At 36.4% G+C, this 21,348-nt stretch overlaps 13 protein-coding genes across 13 annotated transcripts; 8 read left to right on the forward strand and 5 right to left on the reverse strand.

Moving 5' to 3' along the window:
* Window positions 1-471: 471 nt before the first annotated feature.
* On the forward strand, window positions 472-2,925 carry FDP41_006570 (uncharacterized protein; the record flags this gene model as incomplete). The annotated part of the gene is made up of 1 exon (XM_044710220.1): window positions 472-2,925. The coding sequence occupies one exon, from the start codon at window positions 472-474 to the stop codon at window positions 2,923-2,925; it is 2,454 nt and encodes an 817-aa protein (XP_044559251.1).
* Window positions 2,926-2,991: 66 nt separating this feature from the next.
* On the forward strand, window positions 2,992-5,565 carry FDP41_006571 (uncharacterized protein; the record flags this gene model as incomplete). Its single annotated transcript, XM_044710221.1, has 2 exons — window positions 2,992-5,223; window positions 5,278-5,565. 2 exons carry the CDS (start codon window positions 2,992-2,994, stop codon window positions 5,563-5,565), a joined length of 2,520 nt encoding a protein of 839 aa, XP_044559252.1.
* Window positions 5,566-5,755: 190 nt separating this feature from the next.
* Window positions 5,756-7,741, forward strand: FDP41_006572 (uncharacterized protein; the record flags this gene model as incomplete). Its single annotated transcript, XM_044710222.1, has 1 exon — window positions 5,756-7,741. One exon carries the CDS (start codon window positions 5,756-5,758, stop codon window positions 7,739-7,741), a length of 1,986 nt encoding a protein of 661 aa, XP_044559253.1.
* A 114-nt stretch (window positions 7,742-7,855) lies between these two features.
* FDP41_006573 (uncharacterized protein) lies at window positions 7,856-10,170 on the reverse strand (the record flags this gene model as incomplete). Its single annotated transcript, XM_044710223.1, has 3 exons — window positions 7,856-9,164; window positions 9,269-9,808; window positions 9,908-10,170. The coding sequence occupies 3 exons, from the start codon at window positions 10,168-10,170 to the stop codon at window positions 7,856-7,858; spliced, it is 2,112 nt and encodes a 703-aa protein (XP_044559254.1).
* Window positions 10,171-10,243: 73 nt separating this feature from the next.
* FDP41_006574 (uncharacterized protein) lies at window positions 10,244-11,858 on the reverse strand (the record flags this gene model as incomplete). The annotated part of the gene is made up of 2 exons (XM_044710224.1): window positions 10,244-11,053; window positions 11,145-11,858. The coding sequence occupies 2 exons, from the start codon at window positions 11,856-11,858 to the stop codon at window positions 10,244-10,246; spliced, it is 1,524 nt and encodes a 507-aa protein (XP_044559255.1).
* A 250-nt stretch (window positions 11,859-12,108) lies between these two features.
* On the forward strand, window positions 12,109-13,457 carry FDP41_006575 (uncharacterized protein; the record flags this gene model as incomplete). Its single annotated transcript, XM_044710225.1, has 2 exons — window positions 12,109-12,693; window positions 12,774-13,457. The coding sequence occupies 2 exons, from the start codon at window positions 12,109-12,111 to the stop codon at window positions 13,455-13,457; spliced, it is 1,269 nt and encodes a 422-aa protein (XP_044559256.1).
* Window positions 13,458-13,712: 255 nt separating this feature from the next.
* On the forward strand, window positions 13,713-13,943 carry FDP41_006576 (uncharacterized protein; the record flags this gene model as incomplete). Its single annotated transcript, XM_044710226.1, has 1 exon — window positions 13,713-13,943. One exon carries the CDS (start codon window positions 13,713-13,715, stop codon window positions 13,941-13,943), a length of 231 nt encoding a protein of 76 aa, XP_044559257.1.
* A 301-nt stretch (window positions 13,944-14,244) lies between these two features.
* FDP41_006577 (uncharacterized protein) lies at window positions 14,245-14,643 on the reverse strand (the record flags this gene model as incomplete). Its single annotated transcript, XM_044710227.1, has 1 exon — window positions 14,245-14,643. The coding sequence occupies one exon, from the start codon at window positions 14,641-14,643 to the stop codon at window positions 14,245-14,247; it is 399 nt and encodes a 132-aa protein (XP_044559258.1).
* Window positions 14,644-14,995: 352 nt separating this feature from the next.
* On the forward strand, window positions 14,996-16,372 carry FDP41_006578 (uncharacterized protein; the record flags this gene model as incomplete). The annotated part of the gene is made up of 1 exon (XM_044710228.1): window positions 14,996-16,372. The coding sequence occupies one exon, from the start codon at window positions 14,996-14,998 to the stop codon at window positions 16,370-16,372; it is 1,377 nt and encodes a 458-aa protein (XP_044559259.1).
* A 290-nt stretch (window positions 16,373-16,662) lies between these two features.
* FDP41_006579 (uncharacterized protein) lies at window positions 16,663-18,000 on the reverse strand (the record flags this gene model as incomplete). The annotated part of the gene is made up of 1 exon (XM_044710229.1): window positions 16,663-18,000. The coding sequence occupies one exon, from the start codon at window positions 17,998-18,000 to the stop codon at window positions 16,663-16,665; it is 1,338 nt and encodes a 445-aa protein (XP_044559260.1).
* A 291-nt stretch (window positions 18,001-18,291) lies between these two features.
* FDP41_006580 (uncharacterized protein) lies at window positions 18,292-19,554 on the reverse strand (the record flags this gene model as incomplete). The annotated part of the gene is made up of 1 exon (XM_044710231.1): window positions 18,292-19,554. The coding sequence occupies one exon, from the start codon at window positions 19,552-19,554 to the stop codon at window positions 18,292-18,294; it is 1,263 nt and encodes a 420-aa protein (XP_044559261.1).
* Window positions 19,555-20,134: 580 nt separating this feature from the next.
* On the forward strand, window positions 20,135-20,683 carry FDP41_006581 (uncharacterized protein; the record flags this gene model as incomplete). Its single annotated transcript, XM_044710232.1, has 1 exon — window positions 20,135-20,683. One exon carries the CDS (start codon window positions 20,135-20,137, stop codon window positions 20,681-20,683), a length of 549 nt encoding a protein of 182 aa, XP_044559262.1.
* Window positions 20,684-20,712: 29 nt separating this feature from the next.
* On the forward strand, window positions 20,713-21,258 carry FDP41_006582 (uncharacterized protein; the record flags this gene model as incomplete). The annotated part of the gene is made up of 1 exon (XM_044710233.1): window positions 20,713-21,258. The coding sequence occupies one exon, from the start codon at window positions 20,713-20,715 to the stop codon at window positions 21,256-21,258; it is 546 nt and encodes a 181-aa protein (XP_044559263.1).
* Between the last annotated feature and the right edge of the window lie 90 nt (window positions 21,259-21,348).

A 21,348-nucleotide genomic window follows, 5' to 3' on the forward strand; every position in this document is an offset into this window, starting at 1 on the left:
GTCGTTACAAAGCAGATGCACCTCGATCGAATCTTTTTCACAAGTATTTAATGAACTAACTTGTGCTTCAAAATACCTTCCTTGTTTTTCTAAGTATCTCTTTCATTGATTAGTAATTATTGAATTAGAATCTTTGGTTTTTTCTGTTTTCAAAAAATTCTTCGTGATGTGTTTGACGCGCCCACCAAATTCCGATCAGAATACTTCTCCTAATCATCATTCAATTCCTTCACCCCTCGAGTTCCCTGTTTAAACATGATGTGTTGTGATTTTCTTTGTTCCGAATTGTAAATACTTTTGTATTTACTTGAAACAGCATCATATAACGACTCGTCGTTTTTATTCCCATTTTGAAAATCTCTGGCAATATTTTCGCATCCTTTCATAGACTATCATCCCTTTCTTAAAAACAACCCGCACAATCACTGGTAATCATGACGATTTTATTCGAGTACGACTTTCATAAAAGAAATGTCTCTTCCAATAGAACCAACACCACAACAACAAGCACGACGAGGTAGTATTATTTCATATGTAGGAGGAGCTGGAGGAGAGAGTTATTTATCCATAGGTTCTGAAACTTCTTCCTCAACCAATGCTGACGGAATTGTATTTACAAAGAATTTAAAGGAATTTGTGGTTCGCTATGTGACTGTCATTCAAGACAAGCCGCAGTTTGAAGGAAAAAAGTATTTGATGGCCTCTGTAGCATTTCATTGCTTTGTCATGTGGACCAGTGTCTTTCTTCCAACTTTGGGTGACTATTCTTGGGGAAGCATTGCAAATTGGATATTTACTGTAGCCAATTATCCAATCACATTTTCATTGAATTTACTTTCGTATTTTGGAATGATTGGGGTGGGGACTTTTTGCTTTGTGATTGTTTTGATGGCTGTCATTGTGACATTATTATCATTTTGGGTAATTTGGAAATCGAGTAAGAAAATGAAACAAATCAAAATGCTTTGTATAATTACTGGAAGTGTTTTGAATTTGTTGTGTATGACAATGTCATTTGTGTTGTCATCCTTTATTGAGTGTGACTTTGAAAAGAAAGTATATTTCAGTAGCATTGAGGATTGGGACTATGCCTTGGTGCGATATCCCTCCATACAATGTTTTGGGGAGGAAAATAAGGCTCCATTCATTATGTCCATTCTAGTGGTGGTAACCCTCATGATCGTTATTTCAATACTCCGTTTGACTTGGTCTCCAGGTCTTGCCTGTAGTGCTGCATTCAAAACCAGCTATGACTGGCCTTTAACATTTCTGACACTCTCCAAGATGGCACAGTTGTTTTTCATGTATTTTATTCCGTCATATTTGATGTATTTGAGAGCATGTCTGCATTTGGGTGTGTCACTTGTATGGATAGTTATATTATTTTGGAAAGTTCCTTTCACTAGGAGATTTGAAAATTCCATTTATTCTGGAGTGGCATTAGCAAAGGTTGGAGCTTCTATAGGATCTTTGGTATCCTCTCTTGTGAATAAGGAAAAAGCAGTTGAGATTGGTTTGGCCATGTTTGGTCTAACAATAGCTCTCATCATCATTGGATTTTTGTTTGGCTATCTTGCTATGGATGTGTATGTACGCCTGGCTTGTCGATCCATTAGAAATATTTTTCACAGTGCCATTCAGGAAGGATCCTCACATCATACTGTCACCACTACTACTGAATGCAATCCCTCTACTTTAATTGAGAAAGAGGCCTATTCCATATATTCAAGTATTGTGGAGAGTCGAAAAGTTGCATTTTTGAAGCTATTCATACGATTTTGTACCATTTCAAGCAACAACTCGAGTCGAAGCTCAAACGAAGAAGCGAACAGCACTCTCACAGATTCTGGCCTTGTCTTATCATTTATTAAGGGAGTTTCATACCAAAAACAATTCATCAATGCCGTTTCTCTGGTCTTGATTTCAAGCCTATTTTTGCTCTACAATTCACACGCAAGTTATGCTTTATCTCTTGCCAAAAGATTGTACAGACGTAAATTGAGTCTTTTTGAAGCCATATCACTTGCTGGTACCTTAAATGAAATTGATTCCTCGGTTAAGAATTCTCTTCAGAATATTGAACCAGTTGAGCATTATTTGGTCATTTTGGACTCTAATTATAGAGAAATCAAAGGTCTTCACAAAGAATTTTTGAAAGAGCTAGCCAATGATTCTGTCAACATTGATTATTTGGAATTAATTAATTCTCGATGTTCGAAATTGATGGCCATGTCAGAAAATATTATTTCCAATGTACACGAGCAATACAGGCATGATCGAGGTTTCTTAAGAGCCCATGCGCAGTTTTTGGAGGAAGTGAAATTTGACAAAGAGTCAGCCAATGAAATATATTCAGAAATTGGTTCTCTCGAAGAAGACTCGAATGAAAGGAAAAGACGCATGAGTATGAAATCAAAGAAAAATCAAGTGCAAGCGCTTGGTGATGATGACAGTCTAGTGAATGGCTCCTTCAAAGAAAGTTCTCGATCATTTCCCGAATCAAAATTTAAAAGAAGTACTGTCTATTCGGTTACAGATGAATCGAACAAGGTTGCGAATGAAATTGAAGCCGACCGTTTGTGTGATGACATGGATGGAGTTGAAAATGATCCATATATTAAGAAGCAAATGACTTATCAGTCGTCTCTATGGGCCAAGCCAAGAAGTGATATTTTCTTGATTGTTTTATTCATTTATGGATTATTGAGCCTTTTAATACTTATCGTTTCAATGGCACTGAGTGTCTATTTTTCTCAAGATGTTCTTGGAGATGTTCGATTCATACAACAATCCTGTGAGCCCACTGTTTCTACTTATGCAATTTTGAGAAATGTTAGAAATCAACAAGCATTCAATGAAATCATAAGAGAAGGAGTTGTGACTCCAAATGAGATCATATCGTCGTTAAAAACAGATGGAAACTAATCCTTAGATGGCTTGTTCAAAGAACGATTTGAGCTTTATTTTGGACATTTAGAGGACATTCAACAAATGTCACTCACGAGCTTTTCTCCCTACATGTTGCTTGACTATAACAGTGAGATTAATGAAATACTAATTCCTATTATTCAATCCAAGCAACAAGGAGCATTTATTGGTTATGAGAAGAAGAATGTGTCCATCTCAGAAATTTCATCCCTTTTGCTGAACATTTTTGCAAACTATCCCAGCAATGGTTTTAATGAAACAATAACAGTCTACGACTTTATGATGCTCTATTTGAATCAAGAAAGATTTACGGAGGCCTTTGTGGAACTGTGCTACTCGTTCATTGATCGATGTGAAGAGTCGTATCAGGAAGGAGAACGGAGCTTTTCTTACTTTTTTGCTGCAGCCCTTCCGATCTATTTCACCGTGGCTCTCATTTTGATTATTCTGTTGCGAGCACGTTATGCAGACTTGAAAAGCATGCTTAGAATGTATGAAAAACAAATCTCCAAAGACCTTGTTGGAAAAGCATATCAAGGACTCGCGAAAAAGATTACTGAAACCCAAACATTGAATTCCTCACAACCCTTTTGGAGAAGAGCAAAAACATTAGTGGTGTTACGTATTTCATTTATTTTCTGCAGTATTGTATTATCCATGATGATGATGTTTGTAGAATTGAAATTGAACTCAGGACTCGGATTTGTCACACTTAAAAGTGTTAAGAAAACGGTGAACACCTTGGTGCTTGGTCAAGCCATTAATTTTAGAATGGGAGAGCTGTTTATATTTAATGAGCTTTCAAAATCTCAATTGAACTCGAACCAACTATTGAGCTCTCAAGACACTCTGGAACAGTATCGAAATTTTACTCGATTCAATATAACGGAAATGAGAGGACATTTCAATGATTTAATTTTTGGAAAAGTTGGAGAGTCTGAACCAGTGTTAGGATCCTCGAGAAAATTCGACGCTATCATTAATGGAAACTCGTGTTCATCAACTGGTTGCACAAATACAAGTATGCTCTCGATATTTGATAACCTTGCAATTTCAGTGAGCAAGTATAACGAAGAAATGAATTTGAACTCGGTATCCACACGAGAATTACTATTCAAAAACTTACAAATTGACAAATTCATGCAAAACCTCTCTGAAGATTTGCTCGATTTTTTAGCCATTTTCACACTCACAAGGGCTCAACCTTCGGTTGTGTTATTGATTGTCTTCTTCATCTTTGGCTTCTTGTCATGTACTGTTTTATGGTATCTCATTTATGGAAATATTACAAGTTTCCGTGAGGAGGTTCATCACATTCGATTACTTCTCAATTATATTGGCTTTGACTATATTGATTCAAACAAAGTCTTGAAAAACTTTGTTCTTTATAATGATCTTCCAGTGAAGAGGACATTCTTAGGAAGTAGTCGAAGCAAAATAACACCTCTTGACTCTGGAGAAGAAATCAAGCTCAATAGCATTCTCAATGCAGCTGTAGATGGAATCGTACTGTGCAATGCTGATTGTGATATTCAATTATTCAATCCTGCTGCACAACGTATGTTTGGATGTCAGCAAAGTGATGCCATTGGATCATGCTTATTCTCTTTGTTTGATTCAAATTCTCAAGTGGAAAAGATCATTCGCGACATGATCAAAATATGTAACGACTCTAAAGGTAACACAAACGGAGAAACCGTCGAAGTGGATGCCATACGAAAGAATCAAACAAAATTTCCAACTCGAATTGATATTTTTACAACTTTGTTCGATGGAAAACCATTAGTATCCATCATGATTAAGGACATTACTTCAGAAAAAAAGCAAAATGCGCTTCTAGCTCAGGAAAAACAAAAATCCGAAGCTCTTCTTAAGAATATACTTCCTGACAGTGTGGCCCAGCAATTAAAAGCTGGAGAGACTTTTATTGCAGAAAAGATCAATGATATCACGTGCTTTTTTAGTGACATGGTAGAATTCACTTCTTTAAGTTCAAATCTCAATTCCACGCAATTAGTGAAAATGCTCAATACTGTGGTGAATGGTTGTGACTTGTTGACAGAAAAACATCAACTTGAAAAAATCAAAACCATTGGAGATGCCTATTTTTGTGTGGGTGGTATTGGCAATACTCAATCAGATCATCCAGAAAGAACATTACGATTTGGATTGGACATTTTCACAGTATTAAGGGAATTTAATTTGAAAAATTGGCGCGATATTGGACGACAAATTAACGTACGAGTTGGAATTAATACTGGACCAGTGGTTGGAGGAGTTATTGGAACAAAGAAGGTACGAGTTTTGTGTTTTGTTACTAAATTTCTAACCCAATTTGACATTTGACAGTTCGCCTATGATTTGTGGGGAGATACCATCAATGTTGCTTCAAGAATGGAATCCACTTCATTGTCTGGAAGAATTCAAATATCTCGTTCCACCTATGAACGTGTATGGGACATTATGGGTCTTTCCTATGAAGAAAGAAATGTTCAAGTGAAAGGAAAGGGACTTTGTACCACTTATTTAGTCGATGCCAAACATCATGTCAATCCAATCGTGGAATTCGAGAATGAAGAGGAGGTTGTTTCCTCAAAAGATATTCCAGTGGATAAAACCAATATTTCAGATATTTAACCAAATTAAAAAACAATTAAAATCAACTTTCCTGTCAACATTTGTATTATTGAGGCCAATGATTTTTAAAACTTATCACTTAATCACTCAATCTGCATTGATCTGAATTATCTGTTGTTTATTTGATCAACTTTCTTGCAAACGAAAAAGCTTGCAAACACCAATCGCTAGTCGATCGATTACAAAAAAAATGTCTCGTTCTTCCTTTCTTGATGAGGAGTTATTGGCCGATGAAGATATTGCTGATTTGGTGAATTATTACAATCATCATCAACAACACCAACCCACACACGGAATGAATTATATGGCACCACCACCACCACAACAACATGCTACTGCTGGTTATAATAATAATTTTCAACAACAACAACATCAAGGCTCTCCATTCTTTTCATCATCCACAATGGTAGCATCATCCTCGCATCAACAAGGACCATCATTGGACGTTTCTATTGAGACAGCAATTGATGAGCCTTTCCGACATCAATGGTCAAATTATGATCTCAAGAAAGATGATGAAATGTATGAGAAATATAATGTTGCGTTGAAAATTAAGAACAATGCCAATAGTATCAGCGCACCTTTGTTATTGAATTGCAGACATGAAATTCATGACAAGGGAAATATTTGTGAGATGATTCACAAGAAAACCAATGTAACCGGTTATTATTTGGACTTTTTGTTGTTTGATTCTCAACCCTTCACGTTGCAACCACTTGAAGAAAAAATTGTTCTAGTATCAATATCTAGACCATCCCGAACCATGGTTTCTCATGGAAAATATTATATTCAATTCTATGTTCTTACAGCAGGGAATTTCCAAATGCTTTGTCACACGCAACAGGTCAAAGTTTTGACAAGCAAAAATAAGAATAACAGAACGAAACGGGTGTCACTTGATCCAACAAAACAAGATATTTCTGTCAAAAATCTAGTTCCAAAGGAGTGGCAACACATACAAACATCTCATCAAGTATTCGAAGCATGTTTTTGGGATGAAGTCGATTTAACTGGTGAAAAGAAAAAGTACACTCCACCACCTGCATCTGCCATATCTTCCTCATCGAGATCTAGCGCTTCATCGTCTTCATCCAATAATAATCCTTCAGCAACAACAAGCACTCCAAAAACAGAAATTCAAAACAATGGAACACCTCAAAGTAGCTCGGCCGGTATCATGAATCAACCACCACAACAGCAAACAAATGGTGACCTATTACTTCAACATCAACAAGGACACCATTTCCCTGGTTTGGGAGACGCATCTCCTCTTTTCAAAAATCCACTCTCTCCAAGTTTAATGGCAGGATTATCGTCACCAAACCATGACTTTTTGAGGAGCCCTTTCAGAGAGGATCATCATGCGCTTGATTCGGAATTTCATGGCCATTCCTTCTTGGAAGAACCCGCTGGACACATTCAAAATTACATTCCAATTAGTACTCATACATCTATCATTAAGATATTCCAAAAACAACTTGATTTTTACAAACAACAAATGGAAATTCTGTTGACTGAGCTAAAAAGACATGACAAACGAATGGCTGAAACGCTCTATAGACAATATGCATCTGTTTTACAACGAGACTCAATGTCATCAAGCTCTTCCTGGGATGACTCTAATATTCCATCCGAAGAGGATTTGGAAAATATGTTTAACAAGATGAAAATTATCAAGGAACAAGTTGAGCAGTCCATCAATGATTCCAAAAAACCGCCATGTTCTCCTGTGGCGTACTCAAATTTTTCTCCACATCATGATTATGTACAAAGTCCCATATATGCTCTTTACAACTCTAAGGATTATGATTTCTCTTTTGATGAGGATGTGACCATTCCTGATTATTATGAGGTCAAGTGTAATTCTACTGTTCTGAAAACATGGCAAATTACTAATTGTGGAATACCATTTCCTCGAGGTACAAGAATTGTTGTCAAGTCAGATAAAGAAACACCATTGGAGAATGATGAGCAATTATTACCTTTAAGAAATACAATTGAGGATCGTGTTTTGTCGGAGAGTGAACTTGCTGGCTTCAACGAAACGAAGAATATTTCTTGCTCCATTAAGACACCAAATGTAGAAGGACTCTATCGGAGAGAATTTTGTTTGCAACTCCCGAATAATATTGAATTTGGAGATTCATTGGTTGTCATTTTCAGAGCTGTCAAATAGAATCAATTAAATGCATTGGTGACTCATTCATTTGAAGAATGTTCGGGTCGAATAATCTCTCAAGAAGAAGTGAAATGTTCGAATGGTTCGAATGACTTCAGAAATTTTCAAATTTTATTGTTGATTGCTGAGTTTGTGAATGACTAGAGGTTCCAATCCACCAAGAACAATCAATTCTTGAGCCACGGGACCAACAGGATGGAATTGATATTCTTTCTTTGAATCCCCTTCCAGTAAAGTCAAGCATGAATTTCTAAAATCAATTCGAATTTTAGCATTGCGGACGAGAACAGTCTCCTTGCTGGTACCTTGTGTTTCTTTCAAATAGTCCACTAGTTGGGGTACCTCAATACATAAGAATCCATTATTGGTGGCATTTCTCTTGTATGTTTCACTGAAACTTCCACCAATGACCACTTGAATACCTAAATATTTCAAACATGTAGCCGCTTGCTCTCTCGAACTGCCAGTTCCAAAATTGTAACCACACACAAGAATGTGACCCTTCTTGGCAATTTTAACAAAGTTTGCATCATAATTTTCCATTGCCACTTGGGCTTGTTCTTCTGATGTGATGGATTCCTTGTAGGTGTATTTTCCAGGATAAATTCCATCCGTATTGAGATTGTCTTGATGAATAAAAACTACTTCTCCTTCCATCACTTCAGGAAATCCGTCAATAATTTTAGTGAGGGAAGACGATGACGATGTAGCACTTTGTGAATGATCGATTTTGGTAAACTTTGCACCTTTGGTGCTGCTTGTAGAGAAATATTCTGGAAGAGAAATGAAACCCTTCAAAGCACTGGCCATCACGACTTCAGGTGACGCCAAATAAGCTTCTGCATTTCGAGATCCCATTCGTCCCTTAAAGTTTCGATTCGTACTCGAAATTCCTACTTCTCCATCTTGTAATAGACCAGTTCCCAAACCGATACAAGGTCCACATCCGGGTGGAAGAACTTTAGCACCAGCTTGTACCAATAAATGCCAATCTCCAAGTTGTTCACTTTCTTTCTGAACTTTGTCACTCGCGGCAGAAATGTACAATTCAACACCTGGTGCAATTGTTTTTTGAGAGGATTTTCTAATGACGTTGGCTGCTTGATGAAGATCATTCACTCGACTGTTCACACATGACACAATATAGGCCTTGTGTACTTGAATTTGTTTTTTTGCAATTTCTTGGACACTCTGCATGACTTTGACGTGATTTGGTCCAGAGACATGAGGTTCAACAGTTGAGAGATCCAAAATCAAAGTTTGAACGTATCGCGCATCAGAGTCAGGAGCGAATTTTTTGTAACGTTGTTCTAATTCTTGAATGTCTTTGGATTTGTTTGAATTTTGAGTCTTTTTTAACCATTCAATGGTTTGAGAATCTACTGGAAAAACACCAGCTAAAGCTCCCCATTCAGTAGTCCTGTATGTCAAATATATTTCGAATGAAAGCCATTACATTGAAAAGAGGTTTTGGGAAGAAATGCAGGGTCAACTCATTAGAGTACACACATCACACACACTTACATATTGGAAATGGACAATCTTTCATCAATTGACAATGAACTAATTCCCTCACCAGTAAATTCCACACAATGATTTAACACCTCATCATGATTAAAAAGTCCACACAATTCAATAATCACATCTTTACCACTCACTCCTTCCCTCAATTTTCCAGTCAACTCAACTCTTGTAATTGGAGGAACTTGCCACCAAGTCGATCCAGTTGCCCAAATGGCAGCAGCATCTGTTCTCACTACAGGAGTTCCCAAACATCCAATTCCTCCATACATATTCGAATGAGAGTCACTTGCCGTTGTAAATGTGAGTGGCCAAGCATATCCTTCTTCGATCATGACTTGGTGACCTATTCCTCTTCCTGCAGGATAAAAGACAATTCCATTTTCTGAGGCAAATTTTTCAATTTTTTTGTATTTGGAGAGATTGGATTCGGAAGTGTCCTGAATGTTATGATCGAGAGCAAAGACGGGTTGTTTTGGATTTGCAAATTTGAGTGATTTTTTACATTCTTCGAAAAAGGCTTTGAATTTGATCATGACCGCACTGAATCCAATTTGAATTTCCAAATTCGGAAATTATTACAAGAAGAAATTCAACAACAATAATATTAACGAACACAACACAAGTGTCCTCCAAACCTACCTTGTATTGTCATGAGTTAAAATATGATGAGGAGAAATTTGTAAATAATCTCCCGAGCTCACCAATCCATGATCCTGAGGAGCATATTGTTGTAAAATTTTGTGGATCATGGTTTGATGTTGTTGATGAGAGTGGGAGGTGGAAAAGAATCGTTGTTGTTGTTGAGAGGAAAATGCGGGTTGGACAAGTTGGAGCAGCAAACTCTTGTTGAAAAGATAATGCCGTCCTCGTTGACGCGTCATCGACGAGGAGTGATGGAGCATTTTTCTTGGTTCGCGAATTTACGGAAATTTTGTTTAGTAGGTGTGACATTTCGCTCTAAAAAAGGAAATTTGTCTAATTCCTGTGAATTGTCTCAAAGAGATCAAGATCAGATTCGTCGTCATTCTTGTTCAAATCATGACTTGGTTGGGCACTTTTTCCATCATTGAAATTCGACCAATCCAAGTCGTAGTCGTTGAAGAAGGTCAAATCATCATCCACATGCAATTCGTTGTGTGCAACCTCAGTGGTGGGTATGTTCGAGCTGACTGATGAGGGAGCAGTAGAAAGAGTGTTCAAAATCTCTTGACCAGAGGTTGGGGCTTCTGCTGGTGTTGTTATCTTACTATTGTACATGGCTATTTGAGTTGTAAGTTTTTCGATAGTTCGTGCGAATTTTACACAACTTTTTGTTAATTGTTTGTTTTTCTTTTCTAAATCTTTGATCTGGTTACGAAATTTGTCAATTTCTTGGTAATGTTCCTGTTTCATTCTTTCTTTTTTTATGACATTTTTTTCAAGAGCTTTTTTGTACCTTCGAATGAAATCTTGATAGGGGTTTGGAATTTTTGTCTCATCGATTTCTGGCAGTATATCATCGTTTTGTACTTCCTCATCCGTAGAATCTCCAGCGTCTTCATCATCATCAATTTTTGTTTTCTTTGAACTCAAGGGCTTTTTACCTTCCACTAATTTTCTCTTTCTTTCCTTGTCAAGATCTGTGCTGTTAAGGTCATCTTTCTCGTCACTATTTTTACTACCTCCATCTGGTAACACAGTATAGTGTTCTGCGGAGATATAAACGTTTAATTCTTCATTAATCGAAGAGATTTCTGATGGTAGTCGTATTAAGACAAGTCTGCATTTCTTGCATGTCTTCATGGCCTATGTCGTCGCGCAATAAGTGATGAATTTGTACAACAAGGGAAATTAGAATGTCAATATAAAAAAGTTTAACTGCAGTATAAAACCTTACCTTGTAGGTGGTTGTGTCACATTCAAATTCTTGAATTATCTGACTGTTATTTTTCGCTCTTGCTTTGGTCTTAGCCTCCGATCCTTTGGTTTCTCGCATCCTACCAATGAAATTGATGGTCAAAGACTGTAGAATTTCACAACTTTCATTGATTCCAAATAAGAGAAATTCAGCTCCAATTTTCTGTATTTCTGGCATGCAGAGCTTTAATTTTCTCCTTCCTAGAAAAACTGGACCTTTGTGGGTACATTTAAAATTTTGATTTAAATCGACTCTAATTTCTGTATATTCTGAGTTTGATGCTGCTTTTGGAAGGACAAAAGTATCTGACGCAATATTGTTGTTGGTCGTTTCTGCAACGGTGGGCAGTGTTGTTGTGATCATTGAAGTAATATTGGAGAAAGTAGTTGGGTCTGCATTTTCTACACCGTTCTCGATTATTGAAATTTTGTCGAGATTATTATCTTGATTTTGTGATGATATGTTGGAAATTTCTGCAAAGGGTGCTGTAATTATTTTCGTTAATATTTCTTGACATTGTTCAGGTTTGAACGAAAATTGCAAGCTTCCCAATTCTTTCAAAAAGTATTCCGTAATTTTGTGGAAGACAAAAGGAATATGTTCTTTCTCTTGTTTGTTATATTCTGATTTTCCCGTATTTTTTAAATTATTATCTGAAGATGATGATGATGCTAATTTCGGCTTTCTTCCCATTGATATATTCTTTCGAGATTATAAAATTGTTTCTACTATTTCCAACCAATCTATTCCTCCTTTTAAAGATTACCAGTCTTCAATATTTACACGATGCTAGTGGTGATCGTTAAATAATTTTTTCAATGAACTCGGATGTGATTCGACTCCAATAGAGGATGATGAAGCACTTGTTAATGAAGTCAAACGTTTGTCTTTGTGCGGATTTTGTTGAACAGCTTTTTTTTGAAATTTTTTTTTTGAAAAAAAAATGTTGAAAAGGTTTTCATTGACCACTTCATGCCAAGCCTTCCCGTTCCTCGGAAAACGAGTATTACAAGGATTGAATCGGTATGATTGGCTGGCTGCGAAAGCAGTAGCTGCTACATTGTACATGGTCCATCCTATGAGTGTGTTGTACAATCGAGTGAGCAAGGAGAGGTCTATGAGTCGATCATCATCTAAAGGCTCGGAGAGGTTGTTGTCGGATTTCAATCAAATACTTTCAAAGGCTATTCAAGAAGGAATTCTCACCACTGAAAGCCATGTACTTTATAAGAATACAAGTATTAATATGAAAAGTTGTGCTCAACAAGAGAAAAATTTTGAAATTGAAAAATTCAAGAAAATGGAATCTTTGCAATATATTATTGCTAAATTTGAGGATTGGAAAGAAAAATCAACATGTCAATTTCTGGAAAATTGTACATTCAGTTTACTTTTTTCAGAGCCAAACACACAAGTGTGGAAAATGACAAACAATAACGAACTTTTAGGGTATTTCACATTGAAAAAGTCGGATTATATGCCTTCGCAGGACAAAAAGGAAATTATATCGCTGTTTGATGAAAGTTCGGTATGTATTTGGGTGGCCTTGACTAAGGTTACAAACCCGAAACATTATTGTCACACTTAAAAATTATTGAAATCCTTTAGAAACATTGGGATACCATCATCTCCATTTCAGGTTATCAATCTGTTGTGAATTGGGTTCAGAAAACTGCTAAAGCTTGGGCATTAGAGGTGAAAAACAATCTTTCCTCATCTCCTTTACAGACAGTGAATGTTTTAGATGCAGCTTGTGGAGGAGGTTACACCTCTCGACCTATTTTCTCCATCCTCAATCATGAAAACGGTTTCACGACAAATATCATGGGTGTAGACATTTCTTCTGGAATGTTGCAAGTTGCATTGCAAAGATCACCTCAAATATTTCAAATGGGAATGGCAACACATGATCTTGATGAACCCATGAAAATGTTTCCCGATGAGTGTTTTGATATCATTTCGTGTGTTGGAGCCATTGAGTTTTTACAAAATTTCGAAACTGTGACCTTACCAGAGTTTAAGAGACTATTGAGAAAGCACCAATATGCAGAAATGTGGCTTACTGCTCAATTTCAATCTGATCCTGCCGTGACAAGCATCGAGAAAGATAAAGACGGTCACCGTCTTTACAATCAAACAATTTTAGAAACACTCCTTGCAAAGCATGATTTAATAATTGTAGAGAATAGCGTGGAAATAATTGAAAGGGCATACAAAACAGGTGAGGGTAAAAGAAACAATGTTGCAGATACAATCTCATTCATTGCAGCTCGAGTCAGACACAAATTGTAAAAAGTATTTTTCCAACTTTGGATTCATGAGATTTCACATTTACTTATTAAGACATATTTGCAACTTGAAGACATCTTAAAAAGGAAGTAATTTAAGAGCTATTCTCGATGATCATCATGTGTTTCTACGATCTGAACTTGTTTGCATCCAAAATGTAGTTCTACTATATTAGACTATTTCCCTCATACAGCCTAAAGCAATGCAGATAAAAGTTGAACTACATTTCACATTTTCTCGAAACAAAAACAACACAAGATGGATCAAAACATTGGCAAGAAAGAAGAATTTAGCGGTAACAAGGACATCCTTGGCGGAGAGAAGAATTTGAGTCAACAACAAGGTGGTTTAAGCTCAAACCTTAACAAGGGTTCTGAATTCATGAGCGTCGGTGGAGAAAAGAGAGACCAAGATCTTAATCTCAACAAGGACATTTCTTCATCCAGCAAGAGTACTGATGTACCAATTCAAAGAACCTCGAATGTTTAAACGAGTGGTGGCACATCGACTCCAAGCAGTCGATTGTTTGTCATTCACATTCTGAGCACTGGTATTTGTGATCATTTGTGTTCTTTTAAATGTGTGTGTGTGACTGTACATTGTGTGAAATTGTGCGTCAATAAAAATTCTGATGAGTGTCTACAATATTAATTAATTTTATTGTTTGTATTCGTTTTAAATATTTGTGAATTAAAAGTAAATATACATTCGATCGTGTGTCATGAAAATCCTATCACAATCCTTCAACAACAACAACTCGGATCCAACAATTCCATCCACTCCAAATACATCAAACATGAAGGATAATTGTCTGAAAATGGGACTTGTCAAAAAATCGAATGCTTGAACGAGTGAATTCCAAATGATACTCTTGCATGATATCATTTCCAAGTAAATATTGAATATTGAAATGAATCAAGTGACTAATACTAGTTGTAGAAACGAGTTCTTGCTTTTCCAAGTTGTATTGTATTCCACAAATTTCCAAAGTGGAATATTCACTGGAGAAGGTCATTGGTGATCCAGTATCGATCAATGCATAGAGAGATTCCGATGAAGAATGAGATGGATCATTGTTCTTTACAGGATTTGGGATTTCCATGATCAAATGTCCATCAAAAAATTGAACCTTGTACAAAGCAAGAGGTGATGTTGCAATCATGGTGGTTGTTGTTGCGCACGTGTTCATTGTTTTTTTTGATTATTCTTGTTCAAAATGGGAGATGGATCGGTTCGAATTTGAAGCTCTGCGTGTGTTCACTCACGACGTGAATTGAAATTATTGTAGTTCGACTACTAAAGATTTCACGAGAGAAAGATCTTTGCGAGATGAACATGGAACAACAACTCTCTTTCAAATATTTAAGAGAGTTAAGCCATCACGTATATTATCACTCAATATTGGATACTTGGTACCATTATAAAGTTTCTTGAACTGAAGTGATTTCAATAATAATTTTTAAAATTGTTCAGAATTGTATATTCAAAAGGAAAGAAGGTTCAATTTTTTTGAATATTTCTTTTTTGGTAATACCAAAAAAATGTCTTCATCATCATTACCACAAAGAGAATCATTTTCCTCTTCTTCCGACAAGAACACCAAGACTACTTTGGTTGAATCTGCACGAGGAGGTAGTGAAAATTTTTCATCAAGTGAAAGTAGTCGTAGTATTAGTAATACGGATCGATACTATGATAATAAAAGATATGGCATCGGAGGTGAAGGAGGATATAGAGGGAGATCCGATCGGTACAATGACCATGATGACGATAGAAGAAATTATAAAGATAGAAATTATAAAGATAGAAAATATAAAGATAGAAAATATGATGACAGAAATTATTGTGGAAGAAGGGACTATGATGATCGTGAGAACAGTTATTCGGGAGGAAAGAGATTTGACAAATATGATCGATATGCGGATGATGATAGAAAAAATTATTCCGATGATGATCAACGAGAAGATCGCTCCTCTTCTAGGTTCCGACACACACAGACAAATATTCGTGATGATTTAAAACGAAATGAACATCAAGAAGACAACCATAGAAACAGCAATTCCACATCAGCAGAGAATGAGAAAATCGATCTTGTAGATGCAAAAATGTCACCGGAAATACAACAAGAGACTGATGGAGAACAAGTCTCCTCTGAAAAAACAATCTCCGAACTCAATCGTTCATTGAAACGAAAAATGGAAGAACATCAACAAAAACGAAAAAAGATGGATCAACAAGATAAATATAATATCGTCACTGATAAGGGAGATGAATTTATAGGATTAATGCAAGACGATGAACTCGAGAGTAGGATGGAGGACGAAGAAAAAGAAAATTCCATCCAACAAGTCGCAGAACAGCTTTGGACTGATGAGAAGGATTTCATTCTCAAGCCAAAAACTATTGACGAATTAATCGAACTTAACAAAGTTCACGTGCTACGAAAAGAACAGTATGAAAAGAAGCTAGAAAAGTTAGAGAAGAGAAAGAAGAAGAGTAAAAATGGAAAGAAACGAAAGCACAAGGACGAAGAAGAGACAGTCACAACAACAAATCAAGAAGAAGATGTTGGTCCAAAACTGTTACCCGATATGACTCAAGAAAAGGACACTAGATATGAAGTTCCTTTGCTGCCTGGAGAAGGTGCTGCTATCGCAGAATTCATTCAACAAAATAAGCGTATTCCTAGAAGAGGAGAAGTTGGTTTGACGAGCGAGCAAATTACGGATTATGAGAATTTAGGATATGTCATGTCTGGTAGTAGACATGCAAGAATGAATGCCATCCGTATCATGAAGGAAAATGAAGTTTACATGCAAGAAGAAAAGAAACGTCTCGCTCTCTTGAGCAAGCAAGAAAGAAGCCAAAGAGAAAACAAGATTATTTCACAATTCAGAGAAATTGCAAAGAGGGAATAGAAGTATAATCCTATGGTGTGTCTTGGAGATAATACATCCAGATGTGAATAACTGGTCATGACAGCCGTATACTTTCGGACTTGTTATTCAAATATTTTGAAGATGTGGTGTTTCAAAATATTGTTTTAGTGACAATGTCTGGGGTTGGTTTGTGTTGTTTCAGCCTTATTTCTCTCAATCATTTTTAGTAACCCAAGGGGACTGCTCCAAATGTCAGTATACTATTGATGTTGTTTATTCAATCCCTTAAATCGCCCAGGCAATAAACATCTTGGACAATCTCTTTCCAATTATTGTTTGAATTTGCTTGATTTGTGGCGCAAGTAACTATCAAAAACTTCATTCTCATTCTCGAGAACTTTAAGGGCTTTTTGGAACGAAAGTATTTCCTCCATTATTACGTCTCCACTGACATTTGTGGACACGACGCTGCCACTCTTTCTGTGTGTGAACAAGCCTGGGAAATATTTTGCTTTTTGTTTTGAGGTCACAACTTTTGATTGTAAACAATTCCAATATTCGTCTCTTTCGTTGCTTTTTAACGGCTCAATCACACTAATTTTTCCTTCAATCATTCGATTAACAGTAGTACAAATGTTGGGATTTACATTAAGTGGAGACGACAAAATAATTTGCCTTAAAGTTGATATTTCATTCTGTACACGACCAATGTATTTTGCATACTTTTGGTAATACATGAATGTGTTGTTTGCAATGTCGGGATAGGCATGCGTGAATTCTTTCTTGCGATGACCATAATAAAAAAAATCCGCTCCACTGACACATGTCACAATATAACAAAGAAGTGGAATCGCAGATCGTGGAGACAAGTTAAATTGAGAAAGGGTTGGGACACATTTCGACAACACATGATCTTCCAAATATTGCTCTCCCTTAAGTGTTGGCGACTGTTCTCTTCCATTAAAAACGTAAAGGAAGCAATTTTGCAAGTCATGCATATCAGAAAGACGCTCATGATCAATACTAGGTGAACTTGGATGTTGAACATGTTCATGAATCCTATCATGAGATTCAGTTGAAAAATAAACAAATGCTCCAACACAATACCAATATCCAAAAATTGAAATAGCAGCAGAATATTTGGTTCGAGCAATAATGCATTCATCTATACCACTTATTCTCATTTTGATTTTCATTTCAAAAATCTTCTGATATTTATCAAACTTTTGATCCACATTTTCAAGTGAAAAAGATTTCATCTTCAATTCTCCATCTCCAGAAAAATAAATTTTCTCAATTTTAATTCTTCCACAAATAAATTTTGCGAATTGCCTCAAAAACGGATGAACAGATGAATGGTTCAAAAAGGCCATTTCTTTACTTAGGTCATGGGTCTCATGAGAAGATATACAGTTGGAAGCTCTCAACTTGTAGTTGGAAAAGTGATCACGGATCATATTTCGCCAAAATACATCATCCTTCTCCAACACTTTCGTTTCAATACTTGTTTTTCCTTTCTTATTATTACTCATCAAATGGAAATACCATTCCCACAATGCATTGCTACTCACAATTTTATACCAATCATTGCATACAAGACTCAGTTTGGGAACATGCGAAAAATCCAAAAACATGAAAATTGAAAGCAAATCATCGTGAGCGAACATTTTTTTTGCAAAAGGTTTCGAAAAATAACTTGGAATATAGTCACGCATGTTTTTACATAACCTATGTTCAATTTCAATAAAACAGATCCAACAATAATAATAATTGTTCCAATAAACACAGATCAGAACAAAGAAAGGAAGAGGTGATTCTGATTTTTCAAAAAATACAAACCTTAAATATAATTTGCGTCGACCGGGAATTGAACCCGGGTCACGGCGATGGCAACGCCGTATTCTACCACTAAACCATCGACGCTTCTTCGCTCTAAATTATCTTAATTACATGAGTTTTTACTTAGTTGTGTAGGGAGCTATGTGTCTGAAATATGCATTCATAAACTGATGATTCTCGACGCAAAATGCACCAAATCCCTTTTCATCAAACAAAGAAACTATACCACTGAATGGAATCCCATTTCTTGTGTTATGCAGCTCTCGAAGGTCTATGACTGGCCCTCCAGAAAATCCCTTGTTGATGGTGTTCGAAAAATATCGAATGAGAGTATTGTTGTTAATGAATTGATGGCCAATAATGTTTCCCAAAGAGATAATTGGGCTCTTCTCGTTGGTCATCATTAGTTGATTGATCAACTCGAGAGAGAGGGAAGGGTCATTTCTCGTTCTGGCATCCATAAATTGTTTGTATCTTGAAGGGTATCCAATGACTATTGTATCAAAATAATATGGAGACGATTTGCAAATATTTGATATATTTTGAGACGAGATATTTGTTCCCATTCTCTCACTTCGATGTTCTTTTGGAATAAAGTATTTTTCTGGAATTTCTCGAATATCGTACCTGTTTTTTCTTATAAACTCATCAGCGTTACATTTTAAAATAGCATAATCAATGTCATTTTCTCCATCATAATGAAATTCCACAATTTCACACTCAATTAGCTCTTTCTGCATCTTGGTAGAATTTGTTAAAGAGTGGTTGTTGATTTGCTTTTCCAAATATTTTGGAATTAATCCAACCCTCTTTACATCTCCATAAGGAGTAATGACACAATGTGCTGCAGTAACCAAATAAATGTCCCTATTATTGCCAACAGCAACAATGGGACTCACCACAAAACATGTACCTCCAGAAATTCGTCCCGAATTTGTAACTGCACCTATTGGTAGTGACTTGACATGAAAAACTAAATAGGTGGTAATTTCTTTCAAAAGGGATGAGCTCACCAAATCTTCACTCAAACACATTCCATTCGAAGTTTTTTTGAAATCCAAACTCTGACTTGTAAAGGCCAAATGGTTGGGAGCATAATTTTCCTCCGCATGAAATTCAGCAATAGATGGATTCCTCCAAGCATCGATCATAAGAGAGATACCAACTCCAGCAATTAGAAGGATGGTGATATTCCGCTTGAATTTACTCTTGTTTAGAAAATCATCCTTTGAGCTATGATTAAAATCAAAACGATTATTTCCCAGAGTTACACCGTTTTGAAATAATTTAAAATCAAATAATCCTTGATGATGATGATGATTCTTCCGAGAAGAGAAAACACTTCGAGCTCGAACGAACGTCAAGTCCAACAGTTTTTTCATTTTTTTTGTCTCAACAAGCTGCCCGCATATGGCCGAGTGGTTTTTCTGGAACTGTGGCAGCCAACTGTGGTCCAGCGTTCGAATCCCAGAGGTTGCTGCTGTTATCGTGAGCAGTTTAAACACCTTTGTGCCTGCAAGGAAGTCACTACGTATCTTACGTTCGGCTTGTAAATAATGTACATAAAACCATCGAACAACGTTTATCATCGAATAAACCCATCCCTGAATTTTTTTTGTCTCAACAAGACCTTTCAAATGAGACGAAACGACTTTTCAAAGAGTGGTTCAGTTAATAAAGAATATCGAACATCCAATGACTTGATCAAGAGCCTCCAACCACTCCCACACCTGCAAATTGCCCCATAACAGGTCATTTTCCAGCACCTCACAAGACCGATCAAGAGAGTCAAGGCCTTAATTCTTATGTCACAACCACTACTAAGGCTTTGTTCATACCAATCTCGCAGAGAGAGTTCGGATGCTCTATTTTCCACCAAAAGCGAATACAAAAAAACGCTCAACACAAATTTCATCGAACATGCACCACAAACATTCAATAACTCTCAATTTTCATCACAGCATGAGCCTCTACTTTGACCATGAGGTGTCTGACCATCAGGTGAACAGAGTGATTGATGTGGTCGGCTCTCGTGCCAAAGTAGTCCTGCCATCGAACAGAAGCAATGTGATTCAGGTTTTTGCTGACAATGAAGAAGATTACCAATCTTGTTATCATGATCTCCAAAAAGACATCGATCAAGGTCAACTTTTCATCCTAAGCCCTACGAACTTCCAGGCCTCTGAACATACATTGATGTTCTACACTCCAAATAAGGCCAAACATTTATCTTGTATTACAAGCCCTCTTGACTTGATTTATAATGAAGGAATGGAATATGATCAATTCAACACCACCTTCAAAGATAAACTCTTTAAACTCAGAGTATCCCTCTACTCCAAAGAAGATAAGACCATGATCATGAACAAACTTGTTGGATTCGAGGAATATCGAACTCTTGAACAAATCAAGAAGGAAACGCCAGACACCATATGGCTGAATGTAACTTTGATCCCAACTTCTCCGAGAAGAGCATCAAAGCTGGTGTCACTCTTTTGGCCAAACGTGTAAATGTTAACATTCAGGAAGGACACATACAGATGATCAAACAACAACACAACAAAGGAATTGAATCCTCATTCTTCATTTGCAAGGTCCAATTATCCACAAAAGAAGATTTACGCAAATTTGTGAACGTGGACAATGGTTTCAAAACCAAAGATGGACGAGTGGTTGTTAAACAATTTATCTCATCCATCGACAACATTAGTGCAAAGATAGCCAAGAGCAATGAGAAATTTCCTTCATCTCTTGTAACTATTCCTAATTGGAAGATAATTGAAACAGTAACGACAAAATCAACAATTTCAGATGACAAACGTCAAACAAACATTGAGCAAACCAAACCTCAAACCAAGAATCCAGACCGTATTCAACTCCTCGAAAATCGACTCTCCCAAATGGAACGCACATTGGAATGTAGATTTTCTCGAATCGATCAAGCACTACAAGTTCTCACCAATTATCTTGTAGTGCTTGATCTATTACATTTAAACCAAACAGTTCCCTCTCAGAATGTCAATAGATTCAGTCACTCCTCAATTAGAATTCCAACCAACGGATTCGGTGTGCCTGTACCTCAATAATTACTTTTTGGTATAATCATTAATTTCATTAAATTTCATTATTGATATAATTAATTAATTAATTTGAGAATTAATCAAAAGTGTGTGACT

The sequence above is a fragment of the Naegleria fowleri genome (genome assembly GCF_008403515.1).
Source record: "Naegleria fowleri strain ATCC 30894 chromosome Unknown tig52, whole genome shotgun sequence".
NCBI classification, from domain to species: Eukaryota; Heterolobosea; class Eutetramitea; order Acrasida; family Naegleriidae; genus Naegleria; species Naegleria fowleri.